General features: G+C 37.2%; 1 protein-coding gene across 1 annotated transcript; it reads left to right on the plus strand.

Annotated features, from left to right (window-relative positions):
- The first annotated feature begins 15,590 nt into the window (after positions 1 to 15,590).
- On the plus strand, positions 15,591 to 19,929 carry LOC117400144 (actin-binding Rho-activating protein-like). The gene is made up of 2 exons (XM_033999600.3): positions 15,591 to 16,317; positions 18,168 to 19,929. Exons 1-2 carry the CDS (start codon positions 15,662 to 15,664, stop codon positions 18,649 to 18,651), a joined length of 1,140 nt encoding a protein of 379 aa, XP_033855491.2. The 5' UTR covers positions 15,591 to 15,661; the 3' UTR covers positions 18,652 to 19,929.
- Positions 19,930 to 20,332: the final 403 nt, after the last annotated feature.

Raw genomic sequence — 20,332 nt, forward strand, 5'->3', positions numbered from 1 at the left:
ATATATAATATCGTACTTAGCTTGATTCATGGGTTTGCAGCGATCCTGAATTTCTAAAAGAGTACTCTGTCGAAACTGACGGGCTTCATTTATTTTTGTATTGTTGTTGTCTGTAGCAGAAAAACTACTGAATGTATTTTGAGAAGTGAAAGCATGTTTCACGCAGGTGGTACAGCAGACTGGATGCGCTTCTGTGATACTGGAACTCACTTTGATAGCAGATACAAGTAACCCACTTTCTATCCAATGAACCGTCAGAAAGTCCTTCCGTTTGAGTGGTTTGCTACATAACGCGGGTCTGTAACAAATGCTATATTCAGACGATGACTATACTCATTCAATCCTGGCATGCACTAAAATGGTGTCGCAGGAAATTAATTACGGTATGCTAAGAGGGACAAGAGTGACGGAGTGTGAGTAACGTGCGTTAAAAAAATGAATCTCCCAAAAAATGTATGCGTTAATCGCAGGAGTTAATTGGCAGCCCGAATATATTAGAACAACCCTGGATCTGCTGTAACCATGTTCTGGAAAGTTCTGTGACCCAAGGTCAACAGTTCAGTGCAGCAGGTGTTTTGGGGGCATTAGAGATGGGAGAACCATCACCTATCGGACTCAGTTTGCCGTGCAAGCGGTACCCAGTTGCAATACTGTTGGCAAAACAAGGGATGAGATGTTGCAACCATCAGGGGATTGATAGCGGGAAGGCGTGTCTGCTTGGGATTGATGGCTGGTGCACCATGGCGTGCCTGGACACAGGAATAAGTAATGGGCTGCTGCTGCTGAGAGAAAAAGAACACTGAAGACAGAGCCAAGGTGAGCAGAAACGAAGCGGGACTACAGCAAAAAGAAACTACACTGTAGTAATCTTGCTCCGCAGTGCAAAACAAGATGCCAATAATATTTAACTTGTTTATACATGTAATGTTGTTATTTGCAACAAAACAGATTTCTTGTCTTAGTTCAACTTTTATAAAGAAAAATAAGCACTTTTAACACCACACTTGTATAAAATACCAGATGACAGAAGCCCCCAGTACTGGGAAAATGACAAACAAACTGTGACATCCAATTGGCTGGCTTTTGCTTTTGAGTTTATATGGTCACATATTATTCATTACCTAAAGGTATCAACTGAATAAGCCCTATTTTTTTTTATTTGGGCTAAATCCTGAACACACATAAATAGAGTAGGGTTTTGGAATATGGCTTTATTTTGGTGCACATGCCTACTTAGAATTATTATTTTCGTGAACTGCAAAGTGAATTTTGCTTGCGAGAATTAAGTTATTGCTTGTCTAAATTACTCTTTGCGCTAAACCACTGCATCATGAAACATGTGTTTTACTTGTGTAATTTAAGTAACTTTGATAAGTTATTTTAGTTTATAATCAAATATAACATAAAAGGTGATTCACTGTGGTTTAGCACAATTGAACATACACCTTTGTCTTCTGCATGATTTTAAAAATGCATTTTGTCACTGTTACTGATGCTCAGAATGTATTTGCATAAAGTAGTCTTATACAAAAAATCAATGCCTTTGTGTTACCTTCACTTTGTCTCGTGCTGTTAAATGGCAGGGCAGGCTTTACAAACAGCAATTAGTCTGTGATTAATGCGTAACTAACATACATTAAAATGGCATTGATCCATAACAAGGTTTCATTGTTTATTTTCCACAAATAATGAAAACAGATGTACTGTATCTTGATCTTGGTAATACTGAATAGTACCTTTTAACAATAAACTGAGCAATACGTTGTTAGGCGTTCACAAAATTGATGTTTATAAAATATGCATGCAATAGTTCATGGGACAGAGATTGATTGTATTTATTTTTTTTTATCGCCACAGTAAACTAAATATAGTTAACCACAATCAGATGAGATTATTTGACAGAATATTCTTAACAGTAAATATATCTGGTTTGGGAAGCACTAATTGAAACCATCTGTAAAATTGCTTAGCTTCAATATCCAATATGTACTACAGTGTTGATTTTTTGTTTGTTTTTTGTTTTTTTTTAATACAATAACAAAGCCCTTGTTCTCTGATTACCATAGTACCATATCTGTGGTCATAATTTTCTTGATAAATATTGAAAATAAACCTCTGCCACAACCAGTTAACTTGGCTGAACATCTTACACATGTGTTAGAAAGACACCATTACCTCAGTCAGGAATAATTAATGTATATAAATACTAAAATAGATAAATGTTATAATACTGTAATATGGTTTCCTGCCCTATCAGTTATATGTTCATTACATTAACAGGCTATTACAAACCAACATGCAAAGTGAAAACTTGGCACATGTTTTTTTGGGGGTATAGTGGCTGGCGAAATTCCAATACAGTTCAAAAACTCTATTCTGCCTAAATGATCAAATGTTGTTGCTTCCCTAACCCCAGTAAATCTCTGGAAATTAGACTTTGCACTGCACGGAATCTATCTGTTATAAATGTTTCTGCTTAAAGTGTTTTTAGCTTGTTTAGAATGGCCCCTATGTACAGCATGTGCTTTTAGACATTGCTCTTCAATGAGTATATTGGCCTTTTGGCAAGGTCATGTGCAAGACAGCAGATCAGAGAAACAAATATGTTCAGCTTTTTAAAAGCTAAATTGAAAGTGAGATGTGTCACGATTCTTCTCCCCAACTCTTATCTGACCTCAGATAAGTCTCATCCATCTTGCTCCATCGCTGCTATCTTCCTCGTCTGCTTATCAGCCCTTGTCTTTCTCATGTTTCTGTTGGGATGAAGCACTCCTCGTTCTGTCATTACCTCCGCTGTCCTCCCACAGGGCACTCTTTCCAGCTCAGCCTTTCATCTTCCTTGTCTTCCTCAATTCAGGCTGCTGGCAATTTATTAAAAAACAAGATATTCTGCTTTCAACAAATCAGTCTTACAAAAAGCACAACCCTCTGCATATGCTCAGAAACGCCTGATGGTAAAACAGTGCATTTCAAGGAAGAATTGGCTCTGGATACATTGGTAAGCAATTAGCCTGACCTTTCAGAATACTAATACAGTAATATATGTATTTCCCACCACCATAGCTATGTGCCTAAGGGAAGCTTTGTTTTATTTTATGGTATGTTATTAAAAAAATCAAAATATATACTGCGAATTCACTTATCCTTTAAAGAATATAGACTTTTCAGCTTTATTGGGGAGGGGAAATTAGTGCCCATATACCATACTAATCCTGTGCTTTTCTGTCACTTCACACAAAACAACAAACCAAGACCTATAAAACAAACACCTTTGATTAAGGCCCAGTGTCACATTTTGCCAGAGCTAGGTATCTAATGAAATGAATATAAAGTCATATATAGCCGGTGGTTACAAAACATTGTAAATTGTAAATTTATACTGGACCATTATGAAATCTGATCAAGAGAATAATAGAATACAGCTCTGTACTGTACCAAATGTGAAGGCACTATCTCAAAGTATGTGGTCTGTATCATCTGGAAACAAAAAAGTGACCACAACATGGCAACTGTATTAAGTCACATGTTGACATGAAATAAACGATGTGTGAAATATGAGCATTTGAAGAAGCAGTGTCTATGGGTTTACCTGCTGTTCTATAGGAATGCCTAATTATTTATAATTCCTGTGTCTTCTGTGCATGATTTATTGCCCTACACCTCAACTTAAAAAAAATATATTAAAAAAAAGCTTACTGTTGAACAGGCCTAAACATCATAGTTGATCTCTCATATAAAAATTGAGAAATACCAATTTTCCCTGGTTAACAAATAGATTGCATGTTTTGTATAAAATATACAGGAGTTGGACAAAGAATGTTACATGATATAGTAGCAGTAATTTCAATCAAAGCTACTCAGAATGGGTCAGTTAAAACTGTTCTTTTCTATAGAATGGTATTGCAGACTGTTGTTTGTGAACCATCAGTTAACTTGGATACAGGGGTGCTGACCACTGCCATACCTTTTATGAATCAGCCTATTACTGTAATACTATTACTGTAGTCAAATATTCTGTCTAGAATTGTGACAGGAAGATGTGCTTTATATATAATAAATGTCACAAACAACATTTTCATAACAAATAAATCAGCCATGTGCAGGGACAACCCATTTCCACAAAAGTGTGCCACATTTTGAAAGACCATTAGGTGGCGGAAGACTACCAGAAATTAGAAACTACAAAGGCCCAGTCTTGGATTTTAATAAAGTGTAAAACATGTTATAGCAAATTAATATTTGACACAGATACAAGTAACTGACAAGGAAGCTCCTGTACAAATGAACCCAATTCAAGCTGAATTTTAGGGTTTGCCAGTCATTCCTTCCTGGTCTAACATGGTTCATTGCACTGGTTCAAGTTCTTGACCATAACTGATTGTTTGTTTGTTTTGTAATGGCCATCCTCCATGAAGTACAACTTTGAAAACAACTGTTATTAGTGTATCAATGGCACAAACACAACGCTCTTTAAATGAAACAGCCAAAAGATGAACTGCCGGTAAACATAAGTCTGCTTTGTCAGTACAGTAATGGAAAAGAGAAAACAACAACATCTACCCCTAAAAAAAGGTTTATTACCTTGCTAAATGTGCTTGAAACAGTTAGAACATAAGAAGAACATAAGAAAGGTTAGAAACGGGAGGAGGCCATTCAGCCCATCTTGCTCGTTTGGTTGTTAGTAGCTAATTGATACCAGAATCTCATCAAGCAACTTATTGAAGGATCCCAGAGTGTCTGCTATATCTGTTGTATTATGGAAAACAGGACACCCAACGGTAAATAAAATGACAATGAAATCTGAACTAACATACACAATGATAGGTTGTGGCTTATTTAAGGTGTCTGTTACTCTATCATAAATAGCTATTAACTGCCAGTGGCTGCTTAGGACAAGTAATCATAAATACAGGTTTTACGGAATTAAATAATAAAATTAAAAAGCCGAAAATGAACAAACATAAAAATATATTTTATATTTTTGTGAAAGAAAAACAATGGACATTGCAACAAAACTGCTCAGAAGATGTATCCAAGAAGCTCTGGAACTTGACACAGACTTATGAAAAATGTCTCCTATAAAAATATAGATTCTAATTACATCACTACGCACTCTTTACTTGATAAACCATAACACTGACTGAAAAGATATTGGGCAGCACAGGGCATTTTTCAACACAACATACTTAAGATTCTAATGCTATATTATATTACAACACTTCTAGAATACCTCTAGTAGCTGCTGAGTATTAGATTTATACTTCGTTAGACTTGTGTTAATGCAGGGAGGTGCATGCTCCAGAAGACATGTGGGATTTTCCACTTTCTGAACTGACCAGATATTGTGTACACAAAGGTAACTACAGTTTATTACGGTGCAGTTTTAGACATTTAATATAACATGTGTAGGACCATAAGAGTAGTCAAAGGGTTCAACATCTTTTTATTTGCAAAGCACCTCTAAATTCTAACAAGAAGGTTATTCAAGGAGCAAATTGGCCATTTTACAGGTATATGACAAGGTACTGTAGATAACACTTGAGGCCATCTGGTTAGCTAGGGTAACTCAATCTAGGTTCAATATGCCAAAAGGGAATGTTCTCTGTAAGAGTGAAGTTTCACATTCTAGTGTCGCTGAGCATTCTATAAGCCTGTGCTTTCAACGCTTCACTTCTGAATCTTCTACACTTTGGTTCAACTATATGAATGTCCCGTATCTATCAATGTATACAGCTCTTTAAAAGAACCACTTGAAACTAGACTTTTACTCCTTAAAATGGCATGTGGTTTATGTTTCTAACGTGTTTATCAAAAAAAATTGCAAATCTGTGTCAGTATACTTAGTGTTTTCCTTAAGACAAAAAAACAAAGTAGTCAATAGACTGACCATAAAAGTGTCTATTTTTTAAAGTTTCAGTCGCATGTGTCAAAGTACACACTGGGGTTCTGATTCATTATATTGACTCATCTAAATCTGGACCTCTAATCCCCTGCACATCTGACCTCTTCTACAGTTCCTTTTGTCCTTTCATGCTAAGCATGGGTCTTGGTTACCCCTTATTAGTACCTCATTTGGATGTTCTGACCTTGGCATCTTTGTGTGCTGTTTGTAAAATGTATAGGTAACCATCCATTGTTGTGAGGCAAATTTATTAGTTATGTCTTATGTCCAGGTTTAATCGGTCCACCACAGATGCACGTATTGAACGTAAAAATACAGTTCTTATTTAATCGGTTTAACAGTATATTTATGCCTTATGGTAGGTTCAACTGAAAGTTTGATCTTATGTTTAACCCTCATAAGGTAACCTGGGGTCCATTCAGACCCCACGGTGCTTTAGTATCAGTTATTATGTAGATCTAGTGACTTAATTTTTGTTTCCTTTTAAGTAGTTGTCAGGCACCCATCCTGTTACACTATGCAAAGGATAATTCTAGTCCAGGTAGCCTGGCTGAATTTCCCAAATTGTTTTAGGTTTGGGGTCCATATGGACCCAAGACATAGTGTATCGGCGGGCCTGACCTTTTTGCGTGAATATCTCAGGCACCATAAAAGCTAGGTTTGAAAGTACAGAATTAGAGCTTTCCAATGATGTATTGTATGTCCTGAACAGACGTGAAACTACAGCAAACCAAAACTAAGGTTTAAGTCATGTGACATGAGTGAGTTCCTAAGTTTCGTTTGTTGCCTTTTACTCAGTCGCTTCAACAGATAGCATTCTGGTTTCAATATCATTTAAAAGCGCAGGCTTTGCACTTTCCATTGATGCCAGGTATGCCCGTATGCGTACTTTCTACCACCCCCTCATTCAATACTCCAGTGCTGTGATGCAAAGCAAATCAGTAGGTGTGTTCAAGTGCCTGTAAATCAAAAACGGAAAGAGCTAGGAACACAGTCAATATAACAAATGAAGGAGGAGGCTTGGTTTTCCAATGATATGTCACATGCCCGTGACATCTTCCTAGAATAAACTACAGTGTCCAGAATACAGTGGTGCCTTCACTTGCTAGGAGACAGCTGTGCGCATTGGGGCGTCTTATCCATTTTGCATAGCATAAACAATACATTATACCAAACGATGGCTAGAAGTAAAGGAAAAGCAAAATGAAGTGTTCATATACACATTTTCATTCATTCATTTACTCCAGTTGTTAGTTATATGCTGTTTTATTGCTGAGGTCCGGTTGGACCCCAGGTTACCAATAAAGTCAGTTTTCCAACGAGTTCTTATGAGGGTTAACAGATAAAGAAAAATAATGGACTACTCGAGAAGTGAAAAATTGCCAAGACAGGAAGGCGTGGCACCGAGACACTCTGTACTGCAAAAAATGCATAGGTGTCATTTTTATATGCATGGCTTTTGTATAATATACAGAAATGTAACGTATTATAGCACATTTTAAAAGTTATAATTTTACAAAATTATAATTATACCCATTATGCAATATTTCTGTAGTATTTCTTAGGGGGTCAAAAAGTCATAATAACAATGTTTTACATATTAATTTGTAAAGAATGTTATTATACAACATTGGATTAATGCATTTGCCACTGTAAAAACAGGTAATGTGAATATCTATATAAATAATTAATGTTATAAATGTAATCCAATTTAAACTAAATATGTGCATTGCAAAGCCATGTCTTACACATGTTTTAATTTCCTTTCTGTATTGCAACGGTCTAGCATATTTGCATAATCAGGGGGTAAAATGCAACATTCCCTTGAAGTCATGAGTAATCTCGATTAAATACTGTACAATCTTTAATAGTAATGGGGTAGGCATTAAAAACTGTAATGTTACTTTGAACTACTGTACAACCACGAGTGTGTTCTACAAGGTTCTTTATCGGCTCAGCACATTTTTTTTGAGGTATCACACTGACTTAATTACGTTACTTACATTTTAACATTCATTACACTCAGTGAAAATGTTAAAACTTCAATATAAAGCCATACAGATACATAAAATAAGGAAATGCATTAATAAGTTATAACAGTTCGTTAAATATTATAGGCACATTTTTTTTGGCGGTTGCCTCTGACGGTGGTTCCGGTTGGATTTGTATCTGGACTGGGGTGTTTATGCTTCAACCTGTGTAGCTTTGTTTTTTTTTCTTATTCTTACTGTGACTGGCTACAAAGACAACAGGGCTAGACAGAGGTTGGATGTTTATTGGATAGTTTTTCTTGTGTACAATTTCCTAGTAACTAAAGACATTGTATTCTGGGAGATGTAGTTGTTAGTGGAAGTTTTAGAGTTGGGAGCGGAGGCAGACAATCTGTGCAGCATAATTGCTATGTGTATTTTTACAAATTAAATAAACATTTAGTGTGTATTTTGGATTTATTAATGTGTAAAAACAGCAGGTACGCAGCTTATCTGGACTGCTGGTCAGGCGAATCCAAAATATAACTTTTTTCACCATGAAAAGCAACAAAATGTTTGGAGGAAGAGAGGAGAAGAATTTAAAGAAAATGTAATCATGCCCAGTGTTAAACATGGTGGAGGTTGTGTGATGGTATGGGCTTGTTTTTATTCCTCAGGCAGTGGCGACCTTTGTATTGTAGAAGGATCAATGAATGGACTAAGGAAGCAAAATAAAGGCACACAAAATACAAATGTAATGGTGCCCAAATGCTTTTGTCATAGTATGAAATTAGTTTTTGCATGTTATTTTTCATTTTATGCATGTTATGTAATATTGTTATTTAATCTTACAATTTTCTTTTAAACATAATAAAAATAAAAAGCTGCAGTGCAATTTGAAGGGACAAAAAGCACCCTTCCATTAAGCTAAAAAAAGCAAAGCAAGTAGAACTTATACATCAGCTGGAACTTGCAATTGAATTTGTATATGGCAAGCAGCCTTTATGGTTACATTAAATCAGCTGTCTTGTACCAGTTGTTCCTATTTAATCATCATTTACAGAATGTATCTTAATTGAAAGTAATACATTGCTTTTTCAGATGTCTTTCAGAAACACTGCTGTAACTGCCTGACACACAGTGATTTATATGCTACTATTATTAGAACACCATTGCAACTTGCATTCTGAACTAATCCTCTGCACATGCTCAGTGTACACCCTTAATTGTAAAAGTAGACGACAGCTGCTTTCAACCTCGCATCTCCAAGCTAGCCAGTTTCCAAAAATATACCTAGTGTCTGGCCTAATATCTGACTTCATTTAGGTTGCAGGTGTCTCTCATTGGAAGTGTCGAAGGGAAAAACATATATATATATATATAGTATGGGGGGGATATATATAGTGGGGGGGATATTTATTTAAAATATCTTAACCAGGAAAAACTCACATATCACAGATCACATGTTATTAAATCTGCACGCCTATGCGGAGTGTCAACACCCAATGCTCTGTGTCTGCCTCATTCATTCAGTGACGACCCACACACGTAACAAATCACCCTGTTACAAGCACCCAATAATCGAACTTCACCTAAGGAATCACATATTCCTGTTGGTTTCCCACTGGCTAGTTTCTCTGTGGGCAGATAAATGTGTTCAGACAGAGCTAGAATCATTGGTCAGAGATGAAAATGTTTATGCTAGAATTTCTACTGATTTGAAACAAATAGGCAAAAACCGCAGCCCTAAATAATGCCATGAAAAGGTGAAGAAATTGAAGCAGGAATACAAAAAGCTCAAAGACCATAATAATATAAGCAAAGCAGATCAGAAGAAAAACGAATATTACATTCTCAATTCCAATGCAGTGCCTCTTAATACCACATCATCTACAGCTATGGCCAAAAGTTTTGCCTCACCCTATAGAATTTACAAATTTTGCTTCATAAAGTCGAATGAAACCTACTGAATAATGTTATGTTAACATATTGAATTACATACCGCTTTGTAGTTTTCCAAATACTTAACACAAATCTGACACAAATTGAAAAATGTGACGTTTCAAAATCTACATATTGTACTACTATTATGGCTTCCGGTAGACTTTTGCAATATAATTTTGTAGTTTTTTTGATTGCATGATGTTAAATAAAATATCTAAATTATGTTAATATAGTTTTTTTTTAAATTATGACTCAATCCTAAAATTCTAGGTGATACCAAATTTTCGGCCATAGCTGTACACGCGACTCAACTCATTCATTGCCTATGATATCAGTTACATTGCTTGGGCTCTGCAGTGGAAAAACAACCAGGCTCCTGGAAAAGAGGTAACAGAATATACATGTATACCGAGTATGATGGCAATATCTTGAAGCCTTAGGTGTTTTTAATTCGGAAACAAAAAAGCACAATATAGTGGCCATCTTAGACCACATTTTTCTAGTTGTTGTTTTGCCTTTTATGAAGACTACAATGTAAAGGTATTAGTCAAATGTGTATTTGTTTAACACTGAATACAATGTTGCTATCTTTGTAATCCCCAACCTCTCTTACACACCCTCACCAACACATGCGGGCTTCAATGTAAAGGGCTATTCAGGAGCCATTCAGTTGACATACTTGGTGAGAACTGTGATGTATTAGAAAACAGCCCTGAATCTAAAACCTGGTCAGTAGTATATGTCCAACCATGTTCGTTGTTCCTTTGTAAACTGATGCTGTAGGAAATACATTATGCATTTAATCCACTTTATGATGTTCCAACTTTTTAAGATGCAGTGCTTCTCAGTGTACATGTACCATCAAGTTATTTCCAGGTAACATTGCTAGTATCGTATCACTCCTTTTCTAAATCTTAAGGAAGCACTATGGCCAAGTAGGCACATGTGCTTCTCTCCAAGTGCGTCTCCTATAATTTTATTTGGGTCATGTTGCAGCCTAATATGCATAGGATGCTTACCGTGTGCCAGTGACTCTTAGCAGGCAGCCACTTATAAAATGTTATAGCTAACTTGAAATCTGTAACTGTTGAAGAGCTGAAAACAAGTAAAAAGGTCTAATGAAGCAAATTATCAGTTCAATTAAGCGTTTAATTAAGTAAATGAGAACTCAGTTGGAATGAAACCAGCAGACACAGTGGGTCCTCAGAACCAGAAATGGGAAACCCTGCTATAGACTGTCTGTTGAGTTTGGACACATGGAGCAGGTTTTTGTTCACCAGGCATAGCTCATACAGCTGTTGTGGTTCATGGAGAGGGACCACAGCAAATGTGACTAATAGGCTACCCGGATCAACTCAGAAACCTGGCACTGCGTATTATGGCAGGCAGCATCCTTGGATAACAGTGCCAAATTAGGCACCTGGACCAAGTCAGCAATGAAAGCCTCAACCAGTGGAAATTGGTTCATCATTAAAAATAGTTGTAGGCCAGGGCACTTGCAAGGTTGCAAGGCTGCAGTGGCCCTCTTGATTAGCGGTATGAGCTTTGCCGACAGGGAGAGCTTTACTGCTCGGGATGTACCGTGTGACTCCACATCCTCATGCAGGAAGGCCAGCTCCTGTTCGCTGACCTCCTCAGAGCCACCGATGGACAGTTATGTCTTCCTGTGGCCAATCTGTGCTCGCAGCACCATAGGGCCCCAAAGGGCCAGCGGGGCAGGTGGCGCTGAGCATTCCCACAGCAATTCAACAATAACAGTTCCCTGGTGGGAAACAGCTGCCCAGATTTTTTCTATCTGCTCCGAGTCTGCTGATTCTCTGAAACGGCGATTCTTCTTCCGGAAGATCTTGAGGAGGATGAGGAAGACCATGAAGAAGGTTTCCTGCCTGGGCTACTTTCCTGGGTGAGCCGTCTGCTCTCCCTTGTCGCAGCCATGGGGAGAGGATGTTGCCACCACTCTAAGAGAGTGCTGAGTAGGAGTAAGGGACGCAGAATGTTCCTTAGAGCTGCAGGATAACCTCTTCTCAAGTGTGCGAAAATTCGCATTAGCTGCGATTAACGAGTGCCTCCTTGGCATGCTCTGCCCCAGGCAGGAAGAGCATCTGGAAATTAGCATTGCATGGGATGGTTCGGGACCAGGTCAGGAGTGAAAGTGGGTCGGTGACCTTGGGACCAGCGGCATGGGTCCACTTGGTCACAGTTACCGTGGGTGGCAATGTACAGACAATGTACAGTAAAAGCCACTGGCAAAACCTATCAGTCAGTACCAACACGAGACTGAGGAAAGCCTGCTTGTCAGAATAAATGAACAGTCTTGACAGTTGTGATGCTAACAGCTGTTCAAGTGACATCGAGACACTGTGGTTGTAATTATTATTGTTATTATTTATTTCGAGGAGGATGAGGAAGACTGTGAAGAAGGTTTCCTGGCTGGGCTTACAAAATATCCCATTATAAAATATTACAGTACGGAGTATCACATTGCAGAATATCACATTACAGATAAGAGCAGTTATAAGGTACAATAAAACCAGTGGCAAATTAGATCAAATTCGAATAAGATAAAGAATACAGTAAATAATTATATATAAGGGCGAGTTTGAATGAGAGCAGTTAACTGATAGAAAAAAATATTTGCTTATATGAGTAAAGTCCAGTAAGAGCACATAGTAAGTACGACAAATGGATGAGCACGATTTCAAATAAGAGCAATTACGAAAACATGAATACGGGTATCTATAAGAGTAAAATAATGTACAAGATACAGAAGTAGTTATAATTAAGAACAGTAGTAGAATACGGCAAGGTATGGAGCAGTTCAGTGCAAGTACAAGCTGATGCAAGTAGTGGTAAAATTGGGTGCCATATAGTCCAGTATAGTCGAGAGTTGGGAGGTTGTCTGAACAAGTATATCTTGAGGAGGCGTCGGAAGGTGGTCAGAGACTGAACAGTCCTGATAATCCATGGGTAGGTTGTTCTACCACTGAGGGGCAAGTAGGAGAAGGAGCGGGCTCTGGAAGCAGGGGAGGGGTACAGCTAATCTACCAGTGGAGGAGGAGCAGAGGGGGTGAGAGGGGGCTGTAGGGAGAAATTATCGTCTGGAGATAGGAGGGAGCAGAAAATTCAAAACAGCGATAGGCAAATACAAGAGTTTTTAATTGGATGCGAGCAGAGATAGGGAGCCAGTGCAGAAAACTGAGCAGTGGTGTAGCGTGGGAGAAATGAGGAAGGGAAAAGACAAGGCGAGCAGCAGAGTTTTGGATGAGCTGGAATGGCCGGATAGCAGAGACAGGGAGGCCGACCAGGAGGGAGTTGCAGTAGTCAAGACGGGACAGTACCAGGGCCTGAACTAGGAGCTGAGTGGAGTAGTCGGTGAAGAAGGATCGAATTCTGTGTATGTTGCTGAGGAAGAACCGACAGGAGTGTGCCAGAGTAGAGATGTGCTGAGAGTAAGAGAGGGAGCGGTTGAGAGTAACACTGAGGCTCTTCATAGATGAGGATGGAGAGAGGGTGGTGGACTCAAGAGCAATAGCAATAGAGAGATCAGCAGTGGGGGAGGAAGACAGGGGAAGAAAAGAAGTTCTGATTTGGAGAGGCTCAAAGGAGCAGCTTTGGTATCCAATATTCAGGTTTTGGTTCTTTAGGAGGTAAACACGCATTAGGTAATGGCTACATTTCATACTTGAAATTGCAAAAATACTTATGTTCTCAAGCTGCATTTGATTTAAGGTATCAGATACTAAACACCGTTCCTGTTTTGTATTGTGCCAATTAAATAAAATCAAATGTTTATAAAACAAAGCAATTTTACTGAGGGATCAAATTAAATAGCATAAAAGATAAGGGAAATAAAAGTTCAAATTATGTGAGGCTACTATAGAAATTGCATTGCCATTCTACTTTGCATTCTGGGCCAAACCACTGCATTCTTTGATCTTTTGCTCCACCCCAACTCAATATATACAGGGTCCAGCACAGTGCCCACACTGTTTTGCTAGCAGAATTGCACATAACAAATTTGCAAATTTTGAAATCAGTGAATCAGTGGAGGATCCTCAGTTACAGTACATGTTCAATTTAATGTAAAAGATGGCCTAACTGGAATTGTCAATTACCAAATCATGAATAATAATGGCGCACAAATATATAGCTGTTGGCCTGTTTTTTATAATTTGTTTCAAGTTTTCAATCCAACACCCCTGGGTGGCAGGTCTCTCTGTTACTGGGGGGAAAGGTCAAGACAAAGTCTCCTATAGGAAAGAGAACTGAGCCCAGGGCTTCTCTACCTGACTCATACCACTAACTGGAAGGTTGCTTCATATTACAGACAATTGCTCTGTCAACCAGGAAGATTAATATAATTCCAAAAGACAATTAGAGAAATGTTAATATGTAGATAAGTGTGTCCAAAATCTCCTTATTCAGCACACAATCAAAAATTAACACTGTACTGGACCCTGAACCATATTCTATGGTTAGAAACACCCCTGACATATTTTGGATTGTCCTCCAGTGCTGCACACTACACTATGATATACTGCCTAATAAATGTCTGTCCTAAATGTTATAAGACAAGTCATGATGTTATCTTTGAGACAGTACATCTTTTATCATGGGAGGTCTGTAACATTTGTTATTCATGAAGTCAAAATATAAAATAATAAACTATTTTTATCCACAGCATTGGATTTGTTTTCAACAATAAAATGTTTTAAATATTCATTTGAATATATTATTAAAATTGAAAATATATGTGTTGTAACTGGAGGTTCATATACATGCAGATTTAACACCCTGAAAACATGTCTTTATCTGACACATAACAGCATGCAATTACAAATCTGGTTTATAGAACTAGGCCACTTTGTGCTGATGCTTTGGGAAACCCAGCTGGCAACATTTATATACTTTGCTTCGATAAAACATCTCTTTAAGTTTAGAACATCGCGATGACACGTTCAGTTTCTCACCTGTTGAGAAATAGAAAGCGCAGACATGACTTTTTAAAAGCTTTATTAAAACAGGCTCCATTACAGCTTGTTCAACACTCTTCAGCCAGATACTCACTCATAAATAAACAACTAACTTTATCTCATTACAAAGATATTTATAATCCCCAAATCTCTAGTAATGTACCATTGATGTCCTGTCAGAATAATCCTACAGTAGCATTCTCTATGAATAGAAATGACCACACCATTGTAGAATCGCTTCACTAAAAAAAGAAAACTGTGTGTTTGAACTGAGCACTGTGATGACCCTTTTAGTATAGATATTCTTAGCATTACACTGCTAGGTGAAGAACTGTAAAATGATGCCTGTGCAACAGACATCCTCTCCATTAAGCGTGGGGAGTCTTTTCCAAAACATTTGTTTGCTGCAATAGTTAGTAAGCATGTCAAATAATGAACTAGCATGAAAAACAATATAGAACCATACAGAACGCACATAATGTGATATTAAACCCGCTGAACGCATTGTTGAGCAGAATTAAAAGAAGGCTCCAGTGTAAAGCCACTCCAGTTGCCTTTGCAGAATGTGCTTGCTTTTAAAGAGCTGTAATTTTTCCCCCTTTATCTTTCATTAACACAGTAGCTGTAAAAGTTTAGCATGCCTTTTCATCAAGTCTTGTTTACCATCTGTGATGCTCATCTTATGTGACGAAACGTGATCCAAGGACTTTAAGGTGATGGTGTCAGAGCAAGATCAAGTAGTGGGAATGCTTGACATAGTTTCCATCGTCATAAAGTGACAGATCCTATTTAAAAGTAATACTCTCTCCTCCAGCCAGCACAGCAACGCTGAATTACAAAATAGAAGAGGCAAGAGGTAGAAGGAAGACAACATGTCAGAATCAGATAGGAAATCGAATCTGAAGAAGTCAGCCACAGCCAACAAAAATATTAAAAAGCTGCGGATCATAAGCACGGTGTGCAGCTTGACTAAAAGTTGGCAGCAGTGGGCTTCAGAAAATGAGGATAAGCATGCCAGTGAACCTTCAGGATGGGCACCTCACGCTGAGAAAGAAGAAAAACCAAAGCAATATAAAAAGAGAAGTGCTGATCAAACAACGGGATCTATTCAAAAGACACAATCTACCGAGAAACTTGAAGGTGATTCTGGTAAAGAACCTTTGGAGTCAAAAATCAGAAGCAAACAGGTGACAAAAACAATAACAAGTAAGGTTCAGGAGAAAGGGAGCGACATTAGCTTTTTGACAAATAGATATAAAAATGATACAAATGAGGCTGATAAAATCCTGTACGGGAACATGTCTCCAACACGGAGGAGAAAATGCTCCAACCTAGTCTCTGAGCTCACCCAGGGCTGGAAGGACATGGAGAAAGAAAACCACAAGACCCCGAGTAACAGCATGGACACTGAGGACAGTGCATTTTTAGAGAGAGATGAGAAAAAACAGGAAGAAATGGAAAAATCTGAGAAACAGGAGGTAACAGAAGAATATTCACCTGTCAGGATCAAACGACCTTCAACTACACTGTAAGTACGCTGGTACAGATTAAAAATGTTGCCTTAATGCATAGAGAAAGAAAAAATGTGTCCTTTAATGAAATTATATGAATTTGTTTCTCATAAAATACTTAATGTTAACACAATTAATTGAACTGCTATGGAAAATTGAAAAAGGTAATGCATGAGATAATCCCTGCTTTTAAAACATGTGTACCAAAGAAAATAATGTCTCTCTACATGATCGTAATATATGGCAGCCATATTAGGTCAGAGGTCAATAGCATGGTCACCAAAACATTAAGTGTGGAGGGTTTATGTATCCTTGTTAATAAGATCTCACTTGGCTTCTATGGATATGAGGCTTTGACAGTGTGGCAGCAGAAGCTTTATAAAAAAAACTGTTATGAAAGGGTTACATTTTCTTACACTATACCCACGATCCCGATCAAAGAGTTAGGTCTTTATCAGCTGGAAAGCAGAAAGTCAAATGACCTCAATATGCCAGCCATCTCAGATCCAACTTAAAGAGAATGGTGCCATTAATTTTGCCTGAGTTTTCGTAACTCGTAAATATGTAGTTGCTAGTTGAAATTGTTTATGGATTATTAGCAGTTGTAAAATCAGAGGATTTTCAAATACATATAAATTTCCCTCACAGGAATGCTTAATTGTTGAATAAAATATTTTCTATGGAGTGGTCCCTATTAAGATGTCTTTAATGCCCCAAGGTTTAATTCCTGATTGCAAATGTTCATCACCGCTTTCTTACAAAATGTTTCAAATCAATGTCCAACAGTGACACCTGCTGATATAAGTAGGAATTGAATCTCCAGTATAATTGAAGTCCCTTATATTTAGGTTTGTTTATTAGTTCTTTGGTATCCCAGGGCCATCTTACACTGATTAAATAAATGTTTAACTTCCAGGTCTAGTATAAACATATCTACAAAACCAAAGAGGTTGTGAATGATTTAGATCTCTAATGTTTTCTGTACCTTGTATAACTTATGAACTGTGTTCTGGTTTTCCTTTAATGTGTAATGAACATAATCTTTAAAAAAAAAAGTGGTAAAAACTTAAATCATTTGTTGTATCCTATTAATAACCTGCACTGAAATTCCTTATAAATAGGGCTTCTGATTTTCAGTTTTAAATGATAAAACCCGATAAAATAAACCCAATATACAAAAAAAATGAAATCGGTGGATAGCCAATAAACACCGGAAAACACCGGAAAAACTGTGGAAATGGTTAATCTATTCATGTTGACTTTACCATTTTCCTATTAAAAAATAAAACCTACTACAAAAATAATAATAAATACATTTCCCAGTGCTGCTGGGCAATATCGTGCCTTCCTGACTTGCTTCTATCATTGATTCGTTCTGAATACTTTAAACCCGTCCCAACTACTGAATGACAGCACATTCCTACATTTCTATTGGAGACTCTGCTTACGAGATTTAAAACGAGATTACAATCAGGATGAAGGCTTGTTTACGGGATTTAAAGCTGTATTACAGTTAAGATACGGAGGATTTAAAACAGAATTGTGGCGAAATGTACAAAAATACCTACACACAAAAACCCCAGAAGAATGTGCCCATGACCATAGGGATTTCGTTGTGGAAAGGTAAAAAGGTACAACTTAAGTGTGCAAGTACTGTTGAGTTACTATACATATTTTGACACACAAAAAGTAACCGAAAACACTAATATCATATAGTACATCAAAAATTAAAGCCCCGAAAAAAAATGAAATAAAACTCAAAAATAGCTAAAAATAAGCACCGAAAAATACAATTAATAAAACCCGAAAAACAGAAGCCTTATAAATAAATCTTTATTGACTTGTGATTTGACAATTTTTTCTGTAGCGTGAATAAAGATGTGGATGAAGCAAAAAAGATCAACCTTCTTGCTAAGAAACACGGTCCTGTGGGCAACCTGAAGAGCAGATGGCAAAACTGGGCTGAACAGCACACTGTGACTCAGAAGCTAAACCCTTTCAGTGAGAACTTTGACTACAGCATGTCCATGGCCACCCGTCTCCACAAGGGTGACGAAGGCTATGGAAGGCCAAAGGAGGGCACCAAGACTGCTGAGCGGGCAAAAAGAGCAGAGGCCCATATCCACCGCGAGATCAGCGACATGTGCTTCATTATCAGAACCATGGAGAATCCTGGACCAGACGGCAAGACGCGAGTAAACTTTGGACAACTTTTTGACAGATATGTGCGTATTTCTGATAAGGTGGTTGGCATCCTCATGAGGGCCAGGAAGCACGGAAAGCTGCATTTTGAGGGTGAAATGTTATGGCAAGGTAGAGATGACCACGTGGTTATTACTCTTTTAGTATAACATTTATGGATTGCATCAGCACTTCCATTAAAAAGGGGTTGTCAGTATTGTATACTGTAAACCAGTGTAGTGAGGTTAGTATTTATCTTTGACAATTTTAGGACTTAAGGCTGCCAAACACCTGATGCGACCCGACAAAAATAATAGAGCCTATACTGTTAATAAGAACCTTTCACACCCCAGGTGACACTTAAGCATTGTGGAAAAAAAATAGGAGTACATCTTATTTTTGAGTATGAATATATCACACAACAAATCAATCTCTCATGCATGTGTTCTAAAATACTCTCACTCTCTCTCTCTCTCTATATATATATATATAAACCTTGCTCTTACTCAGGGGTGTAAGTACTTGGATATTGATAAATATAAGGAAGTTAATAACTCCACAAAATTGTTTTTTTTTCTTTAAATCTACACAGTATCTCTCTCGCTCTCTATATATATGTAATACAGAGGAAATGGTCAAAGGCTACACATTAAATAGAGTATCAAAAATAGTTGCATGTAACATTACATCAATGTGCATTTTTGATCATCCGAATTGTGCTTTTTAGAATTATTTCAATGACTTAATTACGTTGGTATCTAATGATGTAATTATTACGTGATTAATATTACCTCTTTCAAAATGAAAGGATATGCCTCTAGAGGGTGACATTTTATAACACTTTTTTTTCTTAAATAAACCCAGTCTAGTTTTGTGAAGTCTTTTATATAAATAAATCAGAGAAACAAATGTGTCTGTGTAATTTTATTTATTGCTGTGAACAAAACACATTGCATTGTATAAAGCTCAATGCACACCTCTTTTCTGTTTTGTTATAAAAAATGTGTTATATGTATTTATTTTGTGTAAAACCCCAAATAAGCAAACCAACAGCGAATTACCCACATCATGAACTCATTCAAATGACCTAAAAAAAAAAATTAAAAAAAATCTGTGATATTAGTGTGGCCCCCTATAAACGTATACTTTATTTCATGGTTTTACTTTATTATCAATGTAAAATTATTAAGACAGTTGTCTCATTACTGTAACAAGTCTATTCAATCAAAATACATTGTTGATTTTAAGTGGGCAGACTTCTTTTAGTAGGCAACATTTACCTTTAACAGCCTTTAAAGCAATGTGCTATCCTGCTTTGAAGCAGAACCGTGCTGCCTGCTGTAATGCACCCAGCTGAAGTAGACACATATTCATTATTCACTATTCAGATGGTGGTTAAAACCTGAAGCTACACACTTATTCATTAGTCAGTTTTTATAATTGGATTAACTGTGAAGCACTACATTTATTTCTTTAAAAATACAAGCTTACTTTCACAAATAATGATTATTAGGCAGAACAGTGCTCTTTTTTTGGTAAAATATTGATATTCCAATTCTTTTCTCAGATAAACAAGCAGTTGTGTCACTTACCCCAACTAACTTATGAAAGTACACACTGTACTTCACTAAAAAAGCTATTAGTTTGTAAAATACTGATATTCCAATCCTTTTTTTTTGTCCCTGCAATGGGAAGAGGGCCTGTACATAATAAACACATTGGAATATCATTATTTTATAAAAGAACTGCTATTTTGGTAAGGGGATGGGGAATTTGCCTTTGAAGTTCTGTGCACAACTGATATAGTTGCAATAATAAAAGTGAATACCAATACATCTGCATATGATGCAG

Source organism: Acipenser ruthenus, chromosome 4, assembly GCF_902713425.1.
Source record: "Acipenser ruthenus chromosome 4, fAciRut3.2 maternal haplotype, whole genome shotgun sequence".
Classification (NCBI taxonomy): Eukaryota; Metazoa; Chordata; class Actinopteri; order Acipenseriformes; family Acipenseridae; genus Acipenser; species Acipenser ruthenus.